The sequence below is a fragment of the Sphaerodactylus townsendi genome, linkage group LG15 (assembly GCF_021028975.2).
Source record: "Sphaerodactylus townsendi isolate TG3544 linkage group LG15, MPM_Stown_v2.3, whole genome shotgun sequence".
Classification (NCBI taxonomy): Eukaryota; Metazoa; Chordata; class Lepidosauria; order Squamata; family Sphaerodactylidae; genus Sphaerodactylus; species Sphaerodactylus townsendi.
Genome location: NC_059439.1, coordinates 23,861,846 through 23,881,459, shown reverse-complemented (window position 1 = coordinate 23,881,459; position 19,614 = coordinate 23,861,846). Strand labels below are relative to the sequence as shown.

Here is a 19,614-nt window from a genome sequence, read left to right as displayed (position 1 = left end):
ACCACCCAAAAACAACCTGTGCTGCAGATTGTGAGGACATTCAGGGACAAAAACCATAAAGACTTGCAGACTGTAGCTAGATGAACGGGATGAAATTGAGCGAAAATATTGGCTGGAGCCAAATCAATGAGTTACATGCACAATGAACAGTGAATTCTAGAAAATGTCTGCATACGGAACAATGGCGGTAGATGTGAATATCAATATTAACTGCCTATTTTGTATTTCCCCACAAGATCCAGCTATGCAAAAATTAGATCAGAGAAATGAAACTGTCATTACCGAATTCATCCTTCTCGGATTTGGAGACCTCCACGAGATACATATCCTCCTCTTTTTGGTATTTTTAGTGATCTATATAATGACCATGTCTGGGAATCTTCTCATTCTTCTGCTAGTTGTAACTGATCAGAACCTTCACACTCCCATGTACTTCTTTCTGGGCAACCTTTCCTGTTTGGAGACCTGCTACTCTTCAACCATCCTCCCTAGAATGCTGGCGAGTTTCTTAACTGAGAACCGAAGTGTTCCCATTACTGGTTGCATTGCACAGCTTTGGGTTTTTGGTTTCTTAGCAGCAGCGGAATGCAACCTACTGGCTGCTATGTCTTATGACCGCTATGTCGCAATTTGTAGACCCCTGCATTATTCAACTCTAATGAATGTCAAGGTTTGTCTGGGGCTCGTGGCTGGATCTTGGGTTAGTGGCTTTGTGGTGGATACCACTTTGTTAATGTTTGTACTGCAGTTAACATTCTGTGGTGACAATGTGATTGAGCACTTCTTTTGTGACCTGACTCCTGTAATGAAACTGACCTGCAGTGACTCACATCGAGTCAAAATGTTATCAGCTGTTCTGTCCTCCCTCTGTACCTTGCCCCCATTTGTATTAACAATAACATCGTACGTATACATCATTTCTGCCATTCTTAGAATCACATCTACCACAGGGAGGCAAAAGGCCTTCTCTACTTGTTCTTCTCACCTCACGGTGGTGACCATATTCTACAGCACCCTCTTCATTGTGTATGTATTGCCAGACACCAAGGAACTCAGACAGCTGAACAAATTTTTCTCTGTCTTTTACACTATCCTGACCCCTCTGATCAACCCTCTCATATATAGCTTGAGAAACAAAGAAGTGAAACTGGCCCTGAGGAGAACTACCAGAAAGTGTGAAAATTACATACAACTAAGAGTTCATTGACCATAAGATTAAGCTTACATTGAAGCTGGAAGGCCTAGGGCAGTGATGGCAAACCTTTTTAAGACCGAGTGCCCAAATCGCAACCCAAACCCAAGTTATTTATCACAAAGTGCCAACCTGGCAATATAACCTGAATGCTGAGGTTTTAGTTTAGAAAAAATCGGTTAGCTTCCTCTTCCTTCGCCCCACCCGCTCGAGCAGGGCCAACCTGCTCTAGCCTCCAGCAAGTCCTGCATGCACTGCTCTGTGCCTCTCCAGCATCTCTGCCTCCTCTGCGCCCCCCACCTCAGGCAGCAGCCACCCGGAGCACAGGCATCAAGCCTGCCAGCTGAGTCATCCCTGCTCACCGCGATGCGTGCATGTCATGCTCAGTGACCCAGGCCAGCCTAGATGTGTGTGTGTGTGTGGGGGGGTGATTTTCTGCCCCTGTGTGTGCCCACAGAGAGGGCTCCAAGTGCCACCTCTGGCACCCGTGCCATAGGTTTGCCATCACTAGTTTAGGGAATAGTCATATTTCTGAAGATATAGGAGGGCACATAAATTGTTCAAAAACAAATAAATGTAGTATTTAATATGAATGAAAACAATGGAAAGTTATTAAAATATTTCTATCCCAAGTGTCTCTGTCTTCTTCCTTTCACATTTTATTATATCTGTATCTTGTATTATTCCTCACCACAGATATCTGTATCTTGTATTATTCCTCACCACAGATATCAGTATCGAGTATCAGTATTATATCTGTATCTTATATTACTCCTCACCACAGATTTAGTATCAAAACTTCTCATTCTTTTCATATGCTTTATACTATTTAAAGGTGCTGTGGCAGTCAAAACACCATACATTCTCTCACACTTCTTCCATACTAATGGAAAGTAAATGAATAATAGGCTGTGAAGTGCTTTGGATAGCCATTCAGCAGAGTATAAAGATCTAAATAAATAACTTAGCATAAGGCTGAGATCACAGCTATATGCTAAGCTGTTGTGTATAAATGCCACAATTCTGTAAATGCATCTTCAAAGTAAGGAAACAAGCTAATATCATCCCCCACTTTCTATGCTCTTATTTCAGGTGATGATTATTTTTTATACTATTCTTCAAGTTAGACTTGCTTTATGTTTCTCTATGGCCCTTTCCGCACGGGCCATAAATGGCAGCTTGGGGACGGCAAAAACGCCGTCCCCAGGCCGCCGTTTGCACCGTTTGCACACGCCCTCGCGCTGGCCGCCCATCCCGATGCCGGCGTTTTCCCAGTGCGCTTGGTTTTCCCCGGCGCTTCCCCCCCACTCCCTCCCTGTATTTACCTTGTCCCCGGGCCTCCGGCACGTCGCCAAGGTCTGGGGACACCTTGACCCTCGCCGGCTTCGTGGCAAGTAGCGCGGAGTCAGGCGTGTCCCCAGGCCTCGGTGACAAAATGGAGGCTCCGAGGGGACACGCCGACGAATTGCCGGGCATGCGCTCCGCGGCGCCGGCTGCCCGGCTCTTTCTAGGACCGTCCATGCGGCCGCTGACCCGGCCGCTTCCGCATTCGTGCGGAAACGGCCTATGACAATCTAGCCTTGTCCATGACAATCTGCAAAACAAAGCCTGGGGTGGATCCTACATCCTTTGGGTGGTGAAAGAAGAATGCTGTTTCAAAAATTATATAACCCACATGGACAAAAGCCACATGTGATAGGACTTGCAATGAGGAAGGAAATCAGGTGAGGTCAAGTGGAAAAACTGGTAGGATCCTGTGCAATGAGTTAGAAAGTTGATATCCTGAGCTGTAGCAATTGGATTCAAGATGGCTTAGGCTCATTCCGCACATGCAGAATAATGCACTTTCAAACTGCTTTCAGTGCTCTTTAAAGCTGTGCGGAACAGCAAAATCCACTTGCAAACAGTTGTGAAAGTGGTTTGAAGACGCATTATTTTGCGTGTGCGGAAGGGGCCTAAATTACGTTCACTGAGTCAAAAATGTATCAGAACAAATACTGCCTTTACGAAATAAGCAGAGCAACAGCTTTATAGACCAGGACATTTGGAGTGGATGACCATTTTTGGAATGCAGAGGAAACACATCCCAGAATTAGATTTTTTTTTACCATGCTGGGTTTAAGGTTCCTGATCAGATTGAGGGGGAAATAAGCCTATAACCCAGCTATGATATTTACAAAGATAAGATGTGCTGCATTACTACAAACAATACAAATTCCACTTCACATACAAACCTATGATAATGCCAGCAATAAAAAAATAATAATATAATACGGTGTCATTGCTAATTTATTTGTGTGAACAGTACGTTCTAAGATAGGAACAAAAATTCCTTGAGGAATATAGTGTGAGTTTAGAAAGGCTGTGATTCCCCATCGTTACAGAACAGATTTGTTGGGGTGGGGGTCGGGAAGGGATGCTATTAAAACATTTTCACTGTAGTAGTGATTCCCTATATCCCTCTACTTCAGATTGCTTATCTCAGGTGGATACATAATTCCCTGTGGTAAAAGTGCCGAGAGAGATCACATTATGCAGAAGAAAGATAACCACAGGAACACAACTGTGTGTTTTTTGAACGGGATTCTAAAACGGATATAGCACAGGCTGGAGCAGTGCAATACAGACTGGAACATCTCTTTATCCACAGACAGACATTTTCTGGAAGATGCAGAAATCACCACAACATCTACACTGAGGGCTCCTGGCAGGATAAAAAAACTCACAGTAGTGATGGAGAAAAATATATAAAGGTGAATCTTTCTCTGTGATTGAGTGTGTTTAGGCATGACAGCGAGATTTCCAGAGGTATGATAGAACTATCAGATGGGTGGGGCACACCCAGCATAACAAATTGCAAATATAAGCACATAATCCATGAGCAACCTGGTAGCCTTCAGCAGAATTCATAGAATTCAACTTCAGCGCATGACTGACTCATAACAGGCTGCAAACCACAGGACCTAGTGGACCAACAGAAGCATTTTGGAATAAGGGATCTGTGGTTTGCAATTTATATTGGTAAAACTGTGGAAGTGTTGATTATGATTTTATTATGAAGGCAGAGCAGACTTACTTGGTGCCACAGATTGCTGGCCAGGAGTGGGGGACAGGGAAAGCAGATGCTAAGCTGGCCATGTGCTGCCTTGTAGACAGAGCCAACTCGATACACAGTATATAGCCAACTCGATACACAGTATATAGCAACTGCTGGGGGTCAGGGCTGGGGGTCATCACATATATAAGAAGCATGCCTGTGTATCCCCCTGGCCTTCTTTGTCTCATGTTGCGAGACTCTTTTATGATAAAGCATTTATATTCAATAATTGAAAATGCTGCTTTAACAGCTAATAGCCCATCCACAGGAAAGAGGTGCCTGCTCACGGCAAAGCAAAACCTTGGCTATTCATGACCATCTTAAGACAGATGACCCCCCCCCCACCAACTTCCTATTGAAAGATCCATGTACACTTCCCGATGTTTCCTCGCCTTGGCCCCTTTATTTTCAGGGATGTTAAATTCATAGGTTAAATTTGGATACAGTCTGTACATTCTTATAGATGCAGGAAATATGGGCAACTGTCACCTTCTCACACTTATAAACAGATTCAGTTCTCTGTACAGTATGTATCAATCATCCTCCCGCAACCCATGTAAGCCAGCATGGTGTAATGGTTAAGGTGGTAGACTCTAAGAGATTACTGCATTGTAAAATGTCTGAATTACTTCAAAAGATGTTTAGAAGTTTTCTGCTTGGGTGGAACATCTGAGGAATGTTAAAAAGAAGCTAGACCTTCCAATATGAACGATATGTTAAAACTATTTGTCTCCCCCTGTTGACCCACATTTTTCTTCATCTAAAGACCCCCTGACCTTCAAACGGCAATACTAAAGTGGCTAAACTAGAAGGTGGATCTCTGTGGCAAATAGTCAGACAGATGTTTGTGGCTTTCGAGGGTAGTAGCATTGGTCTGCAGAAAAATAGAAACCTTCAGTCCTTCCAATAGCATAACACATTTAGGTAGTCCAAGAATAGCTAAAAGTAATTGAGTCTGTAGCCTCTCAGTGTTTGGATAGCATACATTCTGGTCTAATTCCCATCTGAAAATATTATTCACTGGAGGTTATTTTCTTGTTTCCCCCTTAATATTACCAGTGCTAATTATCAGAAATATCAAGGGAGATATTCCTCTTTGCTCCACAGAGCACAAATATGAAATCCCTAATAGTGTCATTCTTCAGTCTATTGATAACACAACACAGGCCTTGTTCTTAAAACATCATCTGTCTTGGACTTTTGGATGAGATCAAGAAGAAGGTTTCTTTCAAAAGTCACACAAATGCATGTGTTTCTGTGCTGGTGTTCAAGAAAAAAATACTCCCCAAGGTAAGAGGGATGCTTTTCAATTTCTGATTCAAGTATTCATGCCATTGACCCTGACTGGACCAGGAGATCCATTATGGAATGAATTTAGCACTTGAATTCAAGCGTGAGAGTGAAAACCCACCCAGTAAATTTGGTGAGAAGAGTTTCAGGGTCTCAGTGCTTTGGCTCAAAATTGGAGAGAGGCTGTGCCTCAGTGGTAGAAGATCTTTGGGCATCCGCGAGGTCTTGTATTCAGTCCCTTGCATCCCCAGCTATGTGGTGGTAGGTAGACGATGGTAGACCCACTAGTGGTAGACAGTGGTAGTAGACCATGGAGAACCACTGATAGTCTAAGTAGAAAATACTGACTGTAAAGGCAAAGTTTGGTTCAGTAAAAGGCAGCTGCATGTGTTCCTGTGCTCAAAAGGGGGAGGATATCTTTACAGTTAATGTGAGATTGCCTTTCCCCTTAATAATTTTTTTTTGCCATCTGCAAACTGGGCAAAGCATATAAGGTTGGTACAAAAGAGGTGATCAAGCTTCCATTATGTCTTTGACTTGAGCACTTCTAATAAAAATTCAGCGGTTTCTCCATCGCTATTATTCAGCAGGTGAATAGTCTTTGTATGCTCCAAACAACTTTTTTTATTCCCTAGAGCTGGGACAAGTAGGGAGAGTCTAGGAAACCCATACCTCGGGCTAGAAAACATAGGGCCTTTCCCCACTCTCATCGTTCCCCTCTATGCTGCGTGCTGCTCTCAGCGCGCAGCATTCCAGGCGCACGCCCTGCCGTCCCCACGACCCCGTGCTCTGTGCGGGGCCATCAAAAGGCGCCGTTAATAAGAGCGCCTGGGATGCTGCGCGCTGAGGGGAGCAACAGCAGCAGCTTCGGGGCGGCTGCTCTGTCGCCGCCCCTCTCAGTGGGGAGTGCCGAGGGACCCCGCGCTACTCGAGGAGAGTAGCGCGGGGCTTAAGGTAAGTGGGGAAAGGCCCATAATATGCTTGAAGGTCTCAACAATATCCTGACAATATGGACATGTTCTATCTTTTAAACAATGTAAATGAAGCTTTCTGTGAATTGGGACCAAATTCCTCTTAGATGTAATTGATGCTTCGGTATGAAATACGGGTATGTAAGCATTGAGAATTGGGAGAGTTTGGTTGTTTATATATATATAGTTATATGTAATTATATACGTTTTTAAAGTTAACTTTGTCATCGGTATATACCGATAAAAGCTTGCATTGCACTGCAAGTCATTTATAACAATGGTTCAGTGTGGCTGATAAAATTTTAAATAAATCATCGCACATGGGCTCTTTGTGCTTTGTTTCAGAGTCTGACCCCCATGAATTATGAGGTTGTCGTGTTTTGATTTTCTATAGCTACTGTCCATCGGGAACGAAATGTGGCAGAATCAAACAACGATTTCTGAATTCGTACTTCTGGGACTTGGAGACCTCCCAGATTTGCAGATGATTCTCTTCCTGCTGTTCTTTGTGATCTATTTGGTAACTATGGCTGGAAACCTCCTCATCATTGTGCTAGTGGTGGCTGATAAACACCTTCGCACCCCCATGTACTTTTTCCTGGGAAATCTCTCCTTTCTGGAAATCTGCTGTAGTTCTGCCATTCTGCCGAAAGTGATGTCAAACCTCTTGACTGGGGAAAAAAGGATACCTGTCAAAGCCTGTCTCATGCAATTTTCCATCTATGCTTGCCTTGGAGGCACTGAATGCTATCTTCTCTCCATGATGTCTTACGACAGATATTTAGCCATATGTAAACCACTCCATTATGCTACTCTTATGAATGGGAGGTTGAGCTTCCAGCTAGCAGTTGTGTCTTGGGCCAGTGGAATATTGGTCAGCACAAGCTTATCTGTGAATATATCAAGGTTATCCTTTTGTGGTCCAAATGAAATTGATCACTATTTTTGCGATGTTATTCCTGACATACGTTATATCTCTTGCAGTGACACATATATAGTTGAACTCACATCCTTGGTAGCTGCTTGTATTTTCACTCTGCCTCCCTTTCTTTTCACCATATCATCTTATGGACTCATTGTCGTTGCTATCCTCAGAATTTCTTCCACCACTGGAAGGCAAAAGGCCTTCTCCACTTGTTCCTCTCATCTTTCTGTCGTTGCTTTGTATTATGGAACTTTGATGCTTGTCTATCTGCTACCAACATCAAAGAACATAAGACATATCAAGAAAACCTTTTCTCTTTCCTACACTGTTCTAACTCCAATGCTTAACCCTCTCATATACAGCCTGAGAAACAAAGATGTCAAGATAGCCATGAGGAAAGTTTTCAGGAACTCTCTGTCCTTCATGAGCATTCAAAGAGTGGGCTTTTTGAAATTAAAAGGGGACAATCCATGTTAAATTAGTACATGTCAGGCTTACTTGATTTGATACCACATATTATCCTTGAATGCAAATTATGTGAAGGTCAACATGGTGGATGCCTTTTGCCCATACTTCAGGCCAAAAGATTGTTAAATAAGGTCCAGGTGATCCAGGTTTTTTTAATTTTTGGTCTGGTTGAGATTGGAGAATTATGCACTAATTCTTAGAGATTACATAAAAAAATCAAAATATAATAACTGGTTCATTTTTTTCATCCCAACATTCCACCAAACTGCTGAGGATAGCATGTACGGTTCTCCCATTGTCCCAGTCTCCATTTTGTTCTTTTATCCGTCCTAGGAATAAGGCAGCTCTGAAATAGACAGAGTGTGGTCAAGGTAATCCAGTGAGTTTCATTAGCTAAGTATGAATTTGAACTTGGGCCCTTGCTGTTGTACTTCGATATGGTAATTACCGTGTCACATTGATTATCTTAGCATTGACTTTTTCATGGCGAGCCCCATGTAGACTGATTCTAGACAATCTAGGTTTCTGGACGTCCATACTGCCATACATCAGATATATTACAATGTGATGAATTCTATTATGTTACTATATTATGTTACATTACATTACCAATTGCTCTGGCAAGGTAAGTCATTCTCAAGAATAATGTGGAACACTTGCTGCTGGTCAAGTAACACTTCTGGGTCTAGGTGTTCATGCAATGTACCTGTAACCTATGTACCTAGGTGTTCATGCAATGTACCTGTAACTTCAAAAGAAGAGGAAGTGTAATGACCTGCCCAGTTCTGGCTTGGTCCTGCCAGGTTTCTCGGCCAGGATGTGGGATCCTTTTCCCTGCTCCTTTTTGTGCCCAGTTGTGCAGAGGTTTCATCTGGTGAATAACCACAGGACATGTATTGGAATTAAAATGGGCCACAGCCCTTTTTATTGAGGCAGAAGCTGGACAAGCAAGAGGAGCACATCCAAGCAGCCGGTCAGCACTCATGGCTGAACCCTGGCACAACCCCAATCCATATTGGGGAGGACAGCGAAGGTACTGGGCCACCTGGGTGCCCGCCCACTGTGGCCCCCTTCCTGCTGGGGTGTCGGGCTCAATTGCAGAGACCTCCACAGCATGCACCATGAGCCCGCCCCACTCCAAGCCTCTTATGGAGGCCTCCAACAGCAGGGAGGTCCAGCACGCAAGCTCGGCCTCCCCATGAGGATGCTCTCCTCTGCCCAAACCGCAAGGGCTGCGACAAGTCAAGCAGCCAACCTAACCCTTTTAAAACAGGGAGGGTGGGTGGATCAGTTTGTTCCAGGTGTTGAAGAAGGCTGGAACAACCACATGCTGCCTAATATATAGGGAGCGTGCTCCACACTCATTGCGCTCGTGAGTCAATGTGATCAGGCTGGGTGTGGCTCAGCCGCCCAGCTGACCCAGAGTACGCATGCTCACTGCTCCGGAGCTCAACATGTGCCCTGTCCCCTGTCGCAATTATGGCCTAGTTGAATCTAGTGCTGTAATTTATCAAATTGTTGTTGCTGTAGTTTTGTTTCATTCTTTATCAGGTTGATAGACACCTGCTAGCTGTTGCATTGTTTAGCACTGGAGGAACATGAGTTGTTTTGATTTAAGTGAAGGCCACCCTGGCTCTTGACTGTAGGACTGGAGGTCTGCCAATCTCCCCTGGGAACTGGGTTTCAGGGTGGGAAGTGGCTGTGATGACAAGGAGGGGATGACGAAGCGTAAAATGGAGGGTGCGTTGGTGTATCAACCTTTACTTCTGGCAACAGAAATCTAAATGCTTTTTTCTGATGTTGTTTCATAATAAAGAAATCATCTGAATACGAAGTCTCATCATTGAACAGTCTGGGGGAATGACAGCAACCATATACCACACAGGTGGTAAATCTAAACACAGATCAGTTTTTTTTCCTACCAAAAGTTGGAAATTGTAAGAATTCAGAGCTTTTGCCCACATCTTTTATTGACATCAGACATTGATTAAGAATTTGCACCATATTCTTAATTTTCATCTTCATTTATTATCTTTGGACTTTTTTATTCATGAAGAAGTGTGCGTTACACAGAAGCAAAAAAGTAAAAAACTGGAAACTGTGTAGATTCCATTTCTGGAATTAATTTTAGACATTCTTATTGTGAAATGGTAATTCAAGAAGAATGGAATTCAGGGAAAACCTGACCATGGACTGAGGGCATAGATGGTAGGAATTCTCTCATTTCATTCTCCAGCCTTAAATATGACATTAAACTATGTATTGTCGAAGGCTTTCACGGCCGGAATCACTGGGGTGCTGTGTGGTTTCGGGCTGGCCATGGCTGATGTTCCAGCAGCATTCTCTGCTGAGGGTTCGCCTGCATCTGTGGGTGGCATTCAGATCCTCTGAAAGATGCCAGCCCTGAATCCTCTGTGAAAGATGCGAAGCGTCAGGAGAATGCTGCTAGAGTACCACAGCCATACAGCCGGGCTCCCTAGCCTGTATTAAACTGTTCCAGGACTTCGCACTTGCAACCACTGCCTACTACAGAGTAGCTTCACTGAAGTGATTTAGTATTTCTGGGCACACATACATAGTTTGGCCTAAATTAAAATAGTTTTGTAACATCTTAAAGAATAACACAATTTTATTCTAATCTAAAGAGCCCCATGGTATAGAGGTCATCTACAGTACTGTAGTCCAAGCTCTGCTCACAACCTGAGTTCAATCCCGATGGAAGTTGATTTTGGGTAGCCGGCTCAAGGTTGACTCAGCCTTCCATCCTTCCAGGGTCAGTGCAATGAGTACTCAACTTGTTGGAGGTAACGAGTAGTAGATGACTAGGGAAGGCAATAGCAAACCACTCTATAAAACCGTCTGCCTTATAAAATATCTGATCTGATGTCATCCCATGGGTCAGTAATGACCAGGTGCTTATCCAGGGGACTATCTTTACTTTAATTCTAATGTAAGCTTTTGAGGAAGTGGGTTCTAGTCCCCAGGGTTTGGCAAGAGCAGGGGTCGGCCAAATGGCCATGCTGGCAGGGGTTGATGGGATTTGTAGTCCATGAACATCTGGAGAGCCGCAGGTTGCTGACCCCTGGGCTAGAATAAAAATTGCCTTTAAAAGTAGGGGCATAGCTTCTTCTTCTTCTTCTTCTTCTTCTTCTTCTTCTTATTTTTTGTTACAAAAAATGAACACTGCTAGCCCATGGGAATTGTGTGGATGTTTGATTTAAATCCCCTTTCAAGAAGCACAGTCGTGCTATGTGACTCTCTCTTCTTCACATATTACAACATTTAATTACAAGAAATGTCCAAAGGGAGATTTTCTTGCTTGGTGCCAAAACATAAATATCCAGCGGAAAAGCTAAACATTATTCAACAATGAAGACTTTTGCTGTGCACACACCAGACCTCTTTGGAAAATATAGAGGTCAGTTTAAAGAATTTTCTATCAAACAATAGCAGAAGTTGGGAAAGGAGGAATCATGTTGTTCAATCATCCAAATCCATATAAAGGTAAAAAAGAAATCAAGATTGGGAGGAGATGGGTGGGCATGCAATTGAAGGGTGGGGAGGGTGATCCAGCCAGCTTTTCTATTGCAGAAAAAAATCACCACAAAAGCCTACGTTGAAGATTCTGCGTGGGATACGGCCAGAAGTGGGTTAAGGCAGAGGAGTGGGATCCAGCAGGTTCTCTCACCAATGATTCGAGGAAGTGGGTTACTAATTATTTCTGTGTGCGAGAGGGGGGTTACTAGTGGGTCGCTTTTAGCCATCACACTCCCAAAGAGGCTACTGCCTTTGAGCGATGAAAGGTTCCATATAGCAATTGCAACTAATAATGTAACATCCTGAACTGGGCTAATCCCTTCCAGGTACTGCAATTCATTGATTCTCAGCCTTTCGGTACCTTTTATCTCACCCAGTCTTTATCAAAGAACCTGTAGTGTTTCACCATTGCTGTGTTCAGATTTGTGAGTTGGGGCATTTTTCTATAATGTGATGATGATTTAGAAATGGAAGCCTGCTGCAAAAAAAAAAAATTGGGGGTCATGGTGGGGGGGGGCTGGCTGCCCATGGGGGGGGCGTAATCCAACTCAGGGTTTTGCCCAGGGTCAGGTTTGCCCCTGGATACATCTCTTGCCTTGCTGACGGTGGTGGGGCTGGCCGAGGAACCTGTTACTGGAAAATTTTTTGGATGCACACCTGGGTTAAGGGCAGTGGTGATTAAGAAAATTGGGCAAGATAGTGGGAAAAAAAGACCCTGACAGGATTCCACCCAGTATTATCTCTGAGGAAGTCACTTTAGAGATCAACAAACAAGCTATGTAAAAGATCAATGACAGATTCAGGACTGCTGAATTCTCTTGGGCTGATCATGATTCTTTGCAACTGAAAATAATTTGAAATACTTTTTTTGCTGGTAGGGAAATCCGCACTTTGGGCCAGGATGTTCTCTTCATTCTCCACAACACCAGACATTACTTATCTCAAATTGCTGCCTTACATTACACACCTCCATTTTACCCCAATGGTTACAAAGCTCTACTTTACTTTTTTCTAAGATGGACACATGGCAGAGGATTGTATGGCCAAACCAGACAACTGTTTCTGAGTTTCATCCTCCTGGGATTTTGGAGATCTTCCAAAGCTACTGATTCCTGTCTTCCCTGCTTATTCTTAATTATCTGCTTGGCAACCATGGCTGGAAATCTTCTCATTGTTTGTGTTAGTTGTGGCTGATAGACACCTTCACACTCCCCATGTACTTTTTTCTAAGAAATCTGTCCTTCCTAGAATCCTTCACCAGCGTAGCTCCACAGTCCTGCCAAAGATGTTGTTATCAACCTACTGACTGGTGAAAAAAAACAATTTCTTTCAACTCTTGCTTCATTTCCAGTAAAGAATTTTCATCTTTGCTTGTCTGGGAGGTACTGAATGCCTACCTCCTCTCCATGATGGCTTATGATCGATATTTAGCCATATGTAAAACCACTCCATTATGCTACTCTTATATGAATGGGAGGTTGAGCTTCCAGCTCGCCCAGTTGTGTCTTGGGCCAGTGGAATTTTTTGGTCAGCACAAGCTTATCTTTGAATATATCAAGGTTATCCTTCTGTGTGGTCCAAAATGAAATTGATCACTATTTTTCGCTTGACGATTATTCCACAGACATCACCGGTATCTCTCATGCAGTGACACTGCTTCATTTGAACTGTCAGCATTTCTGTTTCACTTGTATATTCACCCTGCCGCCCTTTCTCCTGACTTTGTCATCTTACATTTCCATCATCGTCTCTATCCTCAGAATTTCATCCCACCACAGGAGAGGACAAAAGGCTTTCTCCACCTGTTCCTCCCTCACCTCACAGTGGTTGGCTTGTATTATGGAACGCTGATGCTTGTCTACCTGCTTCCAAGAAGACCAACAATCTAAGGGAAGCAAAGAAAGTCTTCTCTCTCTTCTGCGGTGTTGACCCGATGAGTCGAAAATCCCTCATATACAACCCTCTGAGAGTATGTAGAATGTTGGAACATATGCTTAGATGGGACATGATCTGACTGACAGTTGGACACTCCCTCCTGCCTAGTGCATTGCATGTAAATCAGTGCGAGTGTGCATAACCAAATAGCGTGTGCAAAGACTGATATGGCATGGGCATCGGATTGGCACCTGGTTTAATATATTAATGGAGACACAATTCCCACTCAGTGGAAGGAAGGAACTTGGAAACAGCTGTGTCTGGTGAGCCTTTTTGGTGGTGATTAGCAAATAAGCCGGATCCTGAGCGGTGACTGGTAGTGTCTTGCAGTTCTTGTTTGCCTTGCACCCCTCAAAGGTGTCCCCTACTCTCGTGTAAGCCGCTTTCTTCGACAGGTTATAGACTGAAGATTCTGCCCATACTTTCGAGAGTAGCTGTTTTGTTGCTGTGTAATGCTGAAACAGTTCCGGCTGCACCATGGCTGCTTCTTTTGCGGTTTGCCTTCGAGCGGCTGACAAAGCTGAATATGCAGCTGACCTGGTGTTTGAAGATGAAAGCCTATCTTCTCGCGTGAGGATTTGTGGACTTTTGTGTCAGCTCCCTTGCAGCGCTGTAGCCCTCGGCGTTGGAGATAAGAGCTGAGGCTGGGCAAGAGCATCCATCGTCTTGGCGGTAAAGCTCCCCAACTGCTCTATATCAAAGGCGCAGCTTCTGCCTCGGAATGCTGGAACTTACTCCAGAAAGTGATCTACCGAAAGCGTGGAGTCTGTTGGAGTGAAAGTCTTACCTAACAGAACAGTTGCATCACCTCAGGCTCACGGAGGAAGGTGACTCGTCTCCTGAGCACCTAGAAAAAATCGCGAGCGTTATTTTCTGGGCTGGCTGTCGTGGTCTGCTTTATGAGGACTCACATAAAAGCCTACGCCTGCTGATTTAAATGCGCTGGGCGATTAGTGTAGAATGCGTTAGTTGCAGCAACCTCAGAACGATTCGCGGATGCGCGCCTTAACTCTGGACTTCGTCATGCCTCGAAGTTGCTGGACTGCTGGCGACAGAGGGAATTCAGAAAGAAGCGTTGCCGAGCCTCAGAGGAAACAACTCCTGAGAGTTAGATCAAATGCGTGCCTGCTGTTTTGTCGCGACCAGGCGTTGCTACCCGGTGTGGGCCTCCTGGCCACTTGGCAGAGCATGCGTGAAAGTGCTGGACCCGTGGAAGCCCAAAGGCAGAGACAGAAGAAGGGTCCTGGGAGAGGGACTCACCTCTTCTTAAAATCTGCTTTTGGTTCGATGCACTAACAAGGACAGAGATGGAACTTGGCTCATTGAGCTCTGCCTGTTCTATGCGTAGTGAACCGTGAGCATTTGCTTACAGAGGATCAAATTGCCCCAGACATCAAACCACTGATGTGTTTAGCCGTGAGGACTCAACCTCTCTGTATGGAGAAACGGAACAGCTTGCGTGCCTGCTTTGCATGGACGCACATTAAAAGCGTCCTCTATAAGCCCTGTTTGATTACTGTTTTGCTTAAAGCTGATAAGCAAAATAATGGCGACGAATGGGTATGTTGTTACTTTTTTTGCTGATCAAATATGTACAATATCTAAAAATGATGATGTTGTGTGTGTGCTTGTGAGAAATTGATTAAATGAAACTTGTATTATTTAGAACACAGTGATAATGGTACTATCTGTATGTATCTGAGAAAGGTACCGATAATGTCAATGTCTAATGTTCCTCCTCATGACCAATGCATTCATTATTACCATCGTGTGTTTGGACACATGAACTTCAGAGTACCTAGCCAACCTGAAGTAAAGGTGTCGCGGTCTGAAGGTAAAACCCTGCAAAAAGTTTTGGAGTGCTCTGTGTGTGGCCAGAGCGAAAGTGAAAGGCGGTATCCTTCAACTGCCAGAAGCACCAGAGAGTCTGTCGATCCACTCCAACGCTTGGTCCATATAGATCTTGCAGGACCGTTCCAACTCAGTCTAAAGGGAAAAGCAGAAGTACCTAATAATGGTTCTGTGTAGCGATTTTAGTAGGTACGTTACTCCTTTTTCCTAAAAGTCGAGAAGGCTGAGGCATTTTCAAAGTTCAAGAACTGGGTGGAAATGATAGAGAGCGAGCTAGGTCATAAGGTGACTGCGTTGCAGGCCGGACAGGGGAAGGAATGGACAGGTAATCAATTTCAGTGTAGGCTGGAAAGAAGGGGGGGAATCAACACCTTAAAGCGAATCATTATCCGGGCTCATGAAGCGGCGTATCGGAGAAAAGAAAAATAGCCGTGCCCAAAATATGAAAGAAGCATGCTGTTAGATGCTGAATTTGCCAGAATAACTTCAGGGCAGAAGCAATAAATACAATACATATGTGCTTTGAACAGAATGTGGTCTTCTGTAGCAGGTGAAATGAAGCCCGTTTTTTTCCTGCTGTATGGGAAAAAATCGTGACATGTCGAACATGAGGATTTTTTTTGGCAGTAAAGAACCATTGTGTTAGTGCCACCACAGCAAGAGACAGGTGACCCCAAGTCAGCAAACTCTGACCTTTGTTGGCTTTTGAACCACTGGCGAAAGAGTTTCGTTTCTTTCATCATTTTGAATGAGGGTTGTCATCTCCAGTGCTAATTTTGTTAAGCATCGCGAACTGGGAAGAAAATCCACTCAAACACAGAGGTGTTACTTCCATTTTACTGAGCCTGAAACAGTTAATGGACAGCAGGCTTTTGCCAGCTGCTGTTCAAAGGTCGAAGCTGACTCAGAGAGTGTGAAGCGTCCGAGGAAATAAACAAACTGTCTCCTCTAGTGAAGAGTCAGAAGGGGAGGAGATTAAGGCGATTATCCCCGCGCACATCAAAAGGATAAACAAGGGTGTACCACCTGACGAATGCGGTCACAGTCAAGAATGCTTATGTGTGTCAGACTTCTGTTTTTGAACCGTCCTCCTATGCAGAGATTTTTATCTGCTTCCCGCACTGAAAGAAAGAAGTGGGAGGAAGCTATGGAAATGGAACACGTATTCTGTATTAGAAGCAAAATGTGTTTGTAAAGTGTAACTGCACGAAGCAGAAAGTAATGGCCGGTTCTAAGTGGGTATTTAAAGAAAACTGTTGCCCGATAATAGGCTGATTTATAAAGGCAAGAATTACATTTGCTCGAGGGGCTGTCGCCAGGAAACCCGGAGGAGGAAAAGGTATTCTCCACAGCCAGACCAGAATCTTCACCGGTCTGTCCTTGCTCCTAAGCGACCAAACCGTATGACATGAGGATACGCATACATTTTGATTTTCAATATGCTTACCTTAATGCTCCACTAAAGGCAAAAGCGTCTATATGGCGCCTGGATATGAAGGCGATGACCCAAACATGGTTTATAAGCTGCAGGGCGTTCCCTGTACGACCTGAGGATTCAATCTAGAGGAACTGGTATTACTGCTGCTTAGATGCAAAACTGAAAGAGTGTAGGTTTCATCAGTTACCTCTGCCGATGCCTGTATGTATGTAAGAGGTCAAGCATCAGACAGAAGAAATCATACTGAGTGTATGTTGTTGACATTTGTGTATGTACTTAAGACTGACCCAGCCATGAGCAGAAAACATCTACAAAGAACTCGAGTGACACCTTTTGTGGTAGAAAGATCTGGAGTGAAATAACCCACTACCCTAAGGCATAGACATTAAACAAGTAACAAATCAAAGGCTTCACTCATGTGCCAGAAGAAGAAAATAGAAGCCATAGTCAAGAAGAAGCTGAGTTAGATGCTTAGGAGAACTGCTGCGACACCCGATGACTGTAGAGTTTTGTGCAAGGCTCTGATGCAAGAACTGTGTAGTGATCCAGAACTATACAGCAGGTCTCTATTAGGAAACTTACTTCATATCGCGAACTGGGCGACCAGACCTGGCTTTGCCGTAAAGCGTACTTCAGCCGACATGCTGCTTATATTAGCGCGGCATGACACCGGATAGAGTCTGACCGGTGCTGATGCTGATATCTGAATGGCGCCGCTGAACTTGGATTACTGGTCCAAGCAGAGAAACAAGAGTAACGTGCTTTGTGCAACAACAGATAGCTCTTTTGCTTGTGGTGAGAGAACCAAAAAGTCATGCACAGGGTTTGTAGTGACTTATGCCAATGTGCCAGTATCCTGGCAGTCCACAGACAGACCTCAGTTAGTCTCTCAGCTGCCGAGGCTGAGTTCTGTGCCATCTCTGGGCTGTCTAGCGTAACTGGCAGTCTGGTTGAAAGCTTGTTGTTGTCAGAGTTAGGGAAACAGTGCAACAGCCAATCCGTGTTAGAGGATTCTGGGCAGCCATTCATCTAGCAGAACAGAGAATCTAAAGGCTAGGAGCAGAAGTACATAGGCGTGAAATATGAACAGATGCAGAACTGCAGCACAATGTGGAGTTCATTAAGCTGCAGTATGTGGATTCAAAAGTCAAATGTAGCTGGCGCCTTAACCAAGCCTACTGCTAAAGAAAAGTATGTACTTTATGTGAGCAACTGAATGTACTATCTGTATCAATGTATAAAGTGTAAATATGCCAATGTCCTGTCAAAACCCGATCATGGAAGGGGTGTTGGAACATGTGCTCAGATGCGACATGTTCTATTTGCCAGTTGGACCCTCCCTCCTGCTAGTGCCGTGTGTAAATCAGTGCGAAGTGTGCACATAACCAAATAGCGTGTGCAAAGACTGATGGCATGGGCATGGTTAGCACCTGGTTTGTATATTAGTAGACACAGTCCCTCAGTGGAAGAACCTGGAAACAACTGTGTCTGGTGAACACTGCTTGGTAGTGGTTAGCAAATAAGCGGATCTGAGCGGTAGCTATGTGTCTTGCAGTTCTTGTTTGCCTTGCACCCCTCAAGGTGTCCTCTCGATGTAAGCAGCTGCTTTGTGAAAGGAGGCTTTTGGGAAAAAGGAAGGTTTCGAGTCTTGTCAACCCATCTGACTGCTTGGCATTCCCGGCTCCACGTTTCTGAAATAGAAAATGGTACAGATGTTACAGTTCTATGCTTTGTCCAAGATTCAGTCCAAGATCTTTGATTTCAGTGAGGCCTAATCTGGAGTAACTCCTGCATAATGCTGTGCCTTTGATTGTGAATTACTGCTTCTGCATAGTTCAGTGTAGAATTGGTGGCCTATCTGTAAGAGTGGAGGTGGAACAGGAGACTGATTACAACATGAGTTAGTTCGTCACAGTTATATAAAGGCATAGTAGTGTATTTGAACCCACATCCAATGTTGGGCGGCCTGGCCTCTGCTCCAGGCCAGGGCTTTTCACAGCCTCTGGCCCCCCTGCCTGGTGGGAACACTCTTTCCACCTGCTGTTAGGGGCCTCCAGGAGTTCCTGCAGAGTGGCCTGCAAAAAATGAATTGTTCCACTGGGCTTTGGGGATGCCAGCTGCTTGGGATTGCCTGCCACAGCTCTTGCCAGTGCCTTCCTGCATTATATTCCTATACCATCTCCAGCATTGCCCTTGTATTGTATCTTCACTATTTTTGCATTGCTGTTCCCCTCCCAGCCTTTGAATCGGACACCATCATCCAAATCAATGTGTGGGTTTTTTTATGATAATGCTGCTACTGTGATCTTAAAGAGGGATTTTAATGTTCATGTTTATATATTGTATTGTTGTTTCATTGCTTTCTGTATACCACTCCAGAGCCTTTTGGAGATTTGGGCATTCTATGAAATCCTAAATAATAATAATAATAATAATAATAATAATAATAATAATAATAATAATAATAATAATAATAATAATAATAAAGTCAACTACAGAATTCCCAAGTGCAGACTCTGCAAGGAAGCAGGCGAGAACAATAGATCACATACTTAGCTGCTGCAAGAAGATCGGCGCAAGCAGAAGGCATAATACAAGCAGAAGAGGCATAATACTGTTGCTCAGATGATTCACTGGAGACTTGTGGCCACAACTACCATCTCGCCTGTGACAAAAGAACTGGGTGTGGAATCACAAACCTGAAAAAAGGTCACTGAAAATGAACACGATATTAAACTACTCTGGGACTTCCGAATTCAGACTGACAAAGTTTTTTGGGAACACCAATACTCCTGATACCTCACGATTGTGGAAAAAAAAAAAAGAAAGTGTGGATAATAGTTGATGTTGCAATTCCTGGTGACAGCAGGATTGATGAGAAAGCAACTGGGAAAAAACTTTTACCTGCGA

At 44.0% G+C, this 19,614-nt stretch overlaps 2 protein-coding genes across 2 annotated transcripts in view; one reads left to right on the top strand and one right to left on the bottom strand.

Annotated features, from left to right (window-relative positions):
- Positions 1 to 19,614, bottom strand: part of LOC125444217 (semaphorin-6A-like) — a 98,398-nt gene that overhangs the window by 44,104 nt on the left and 34,680 nt on the right. The window lies entirely within an intron of this gene.
- On the top strand, positions 368 to 1,125 carry LOC125445345 (olfactory receptor 1009-like). Its single transcript, XM_048518391.1, is given in 2 exon segments — positions 368 to 1,082; positions 1,085 to 1,125. Coding segments are annotated over 2 exon segments (756 nt in total).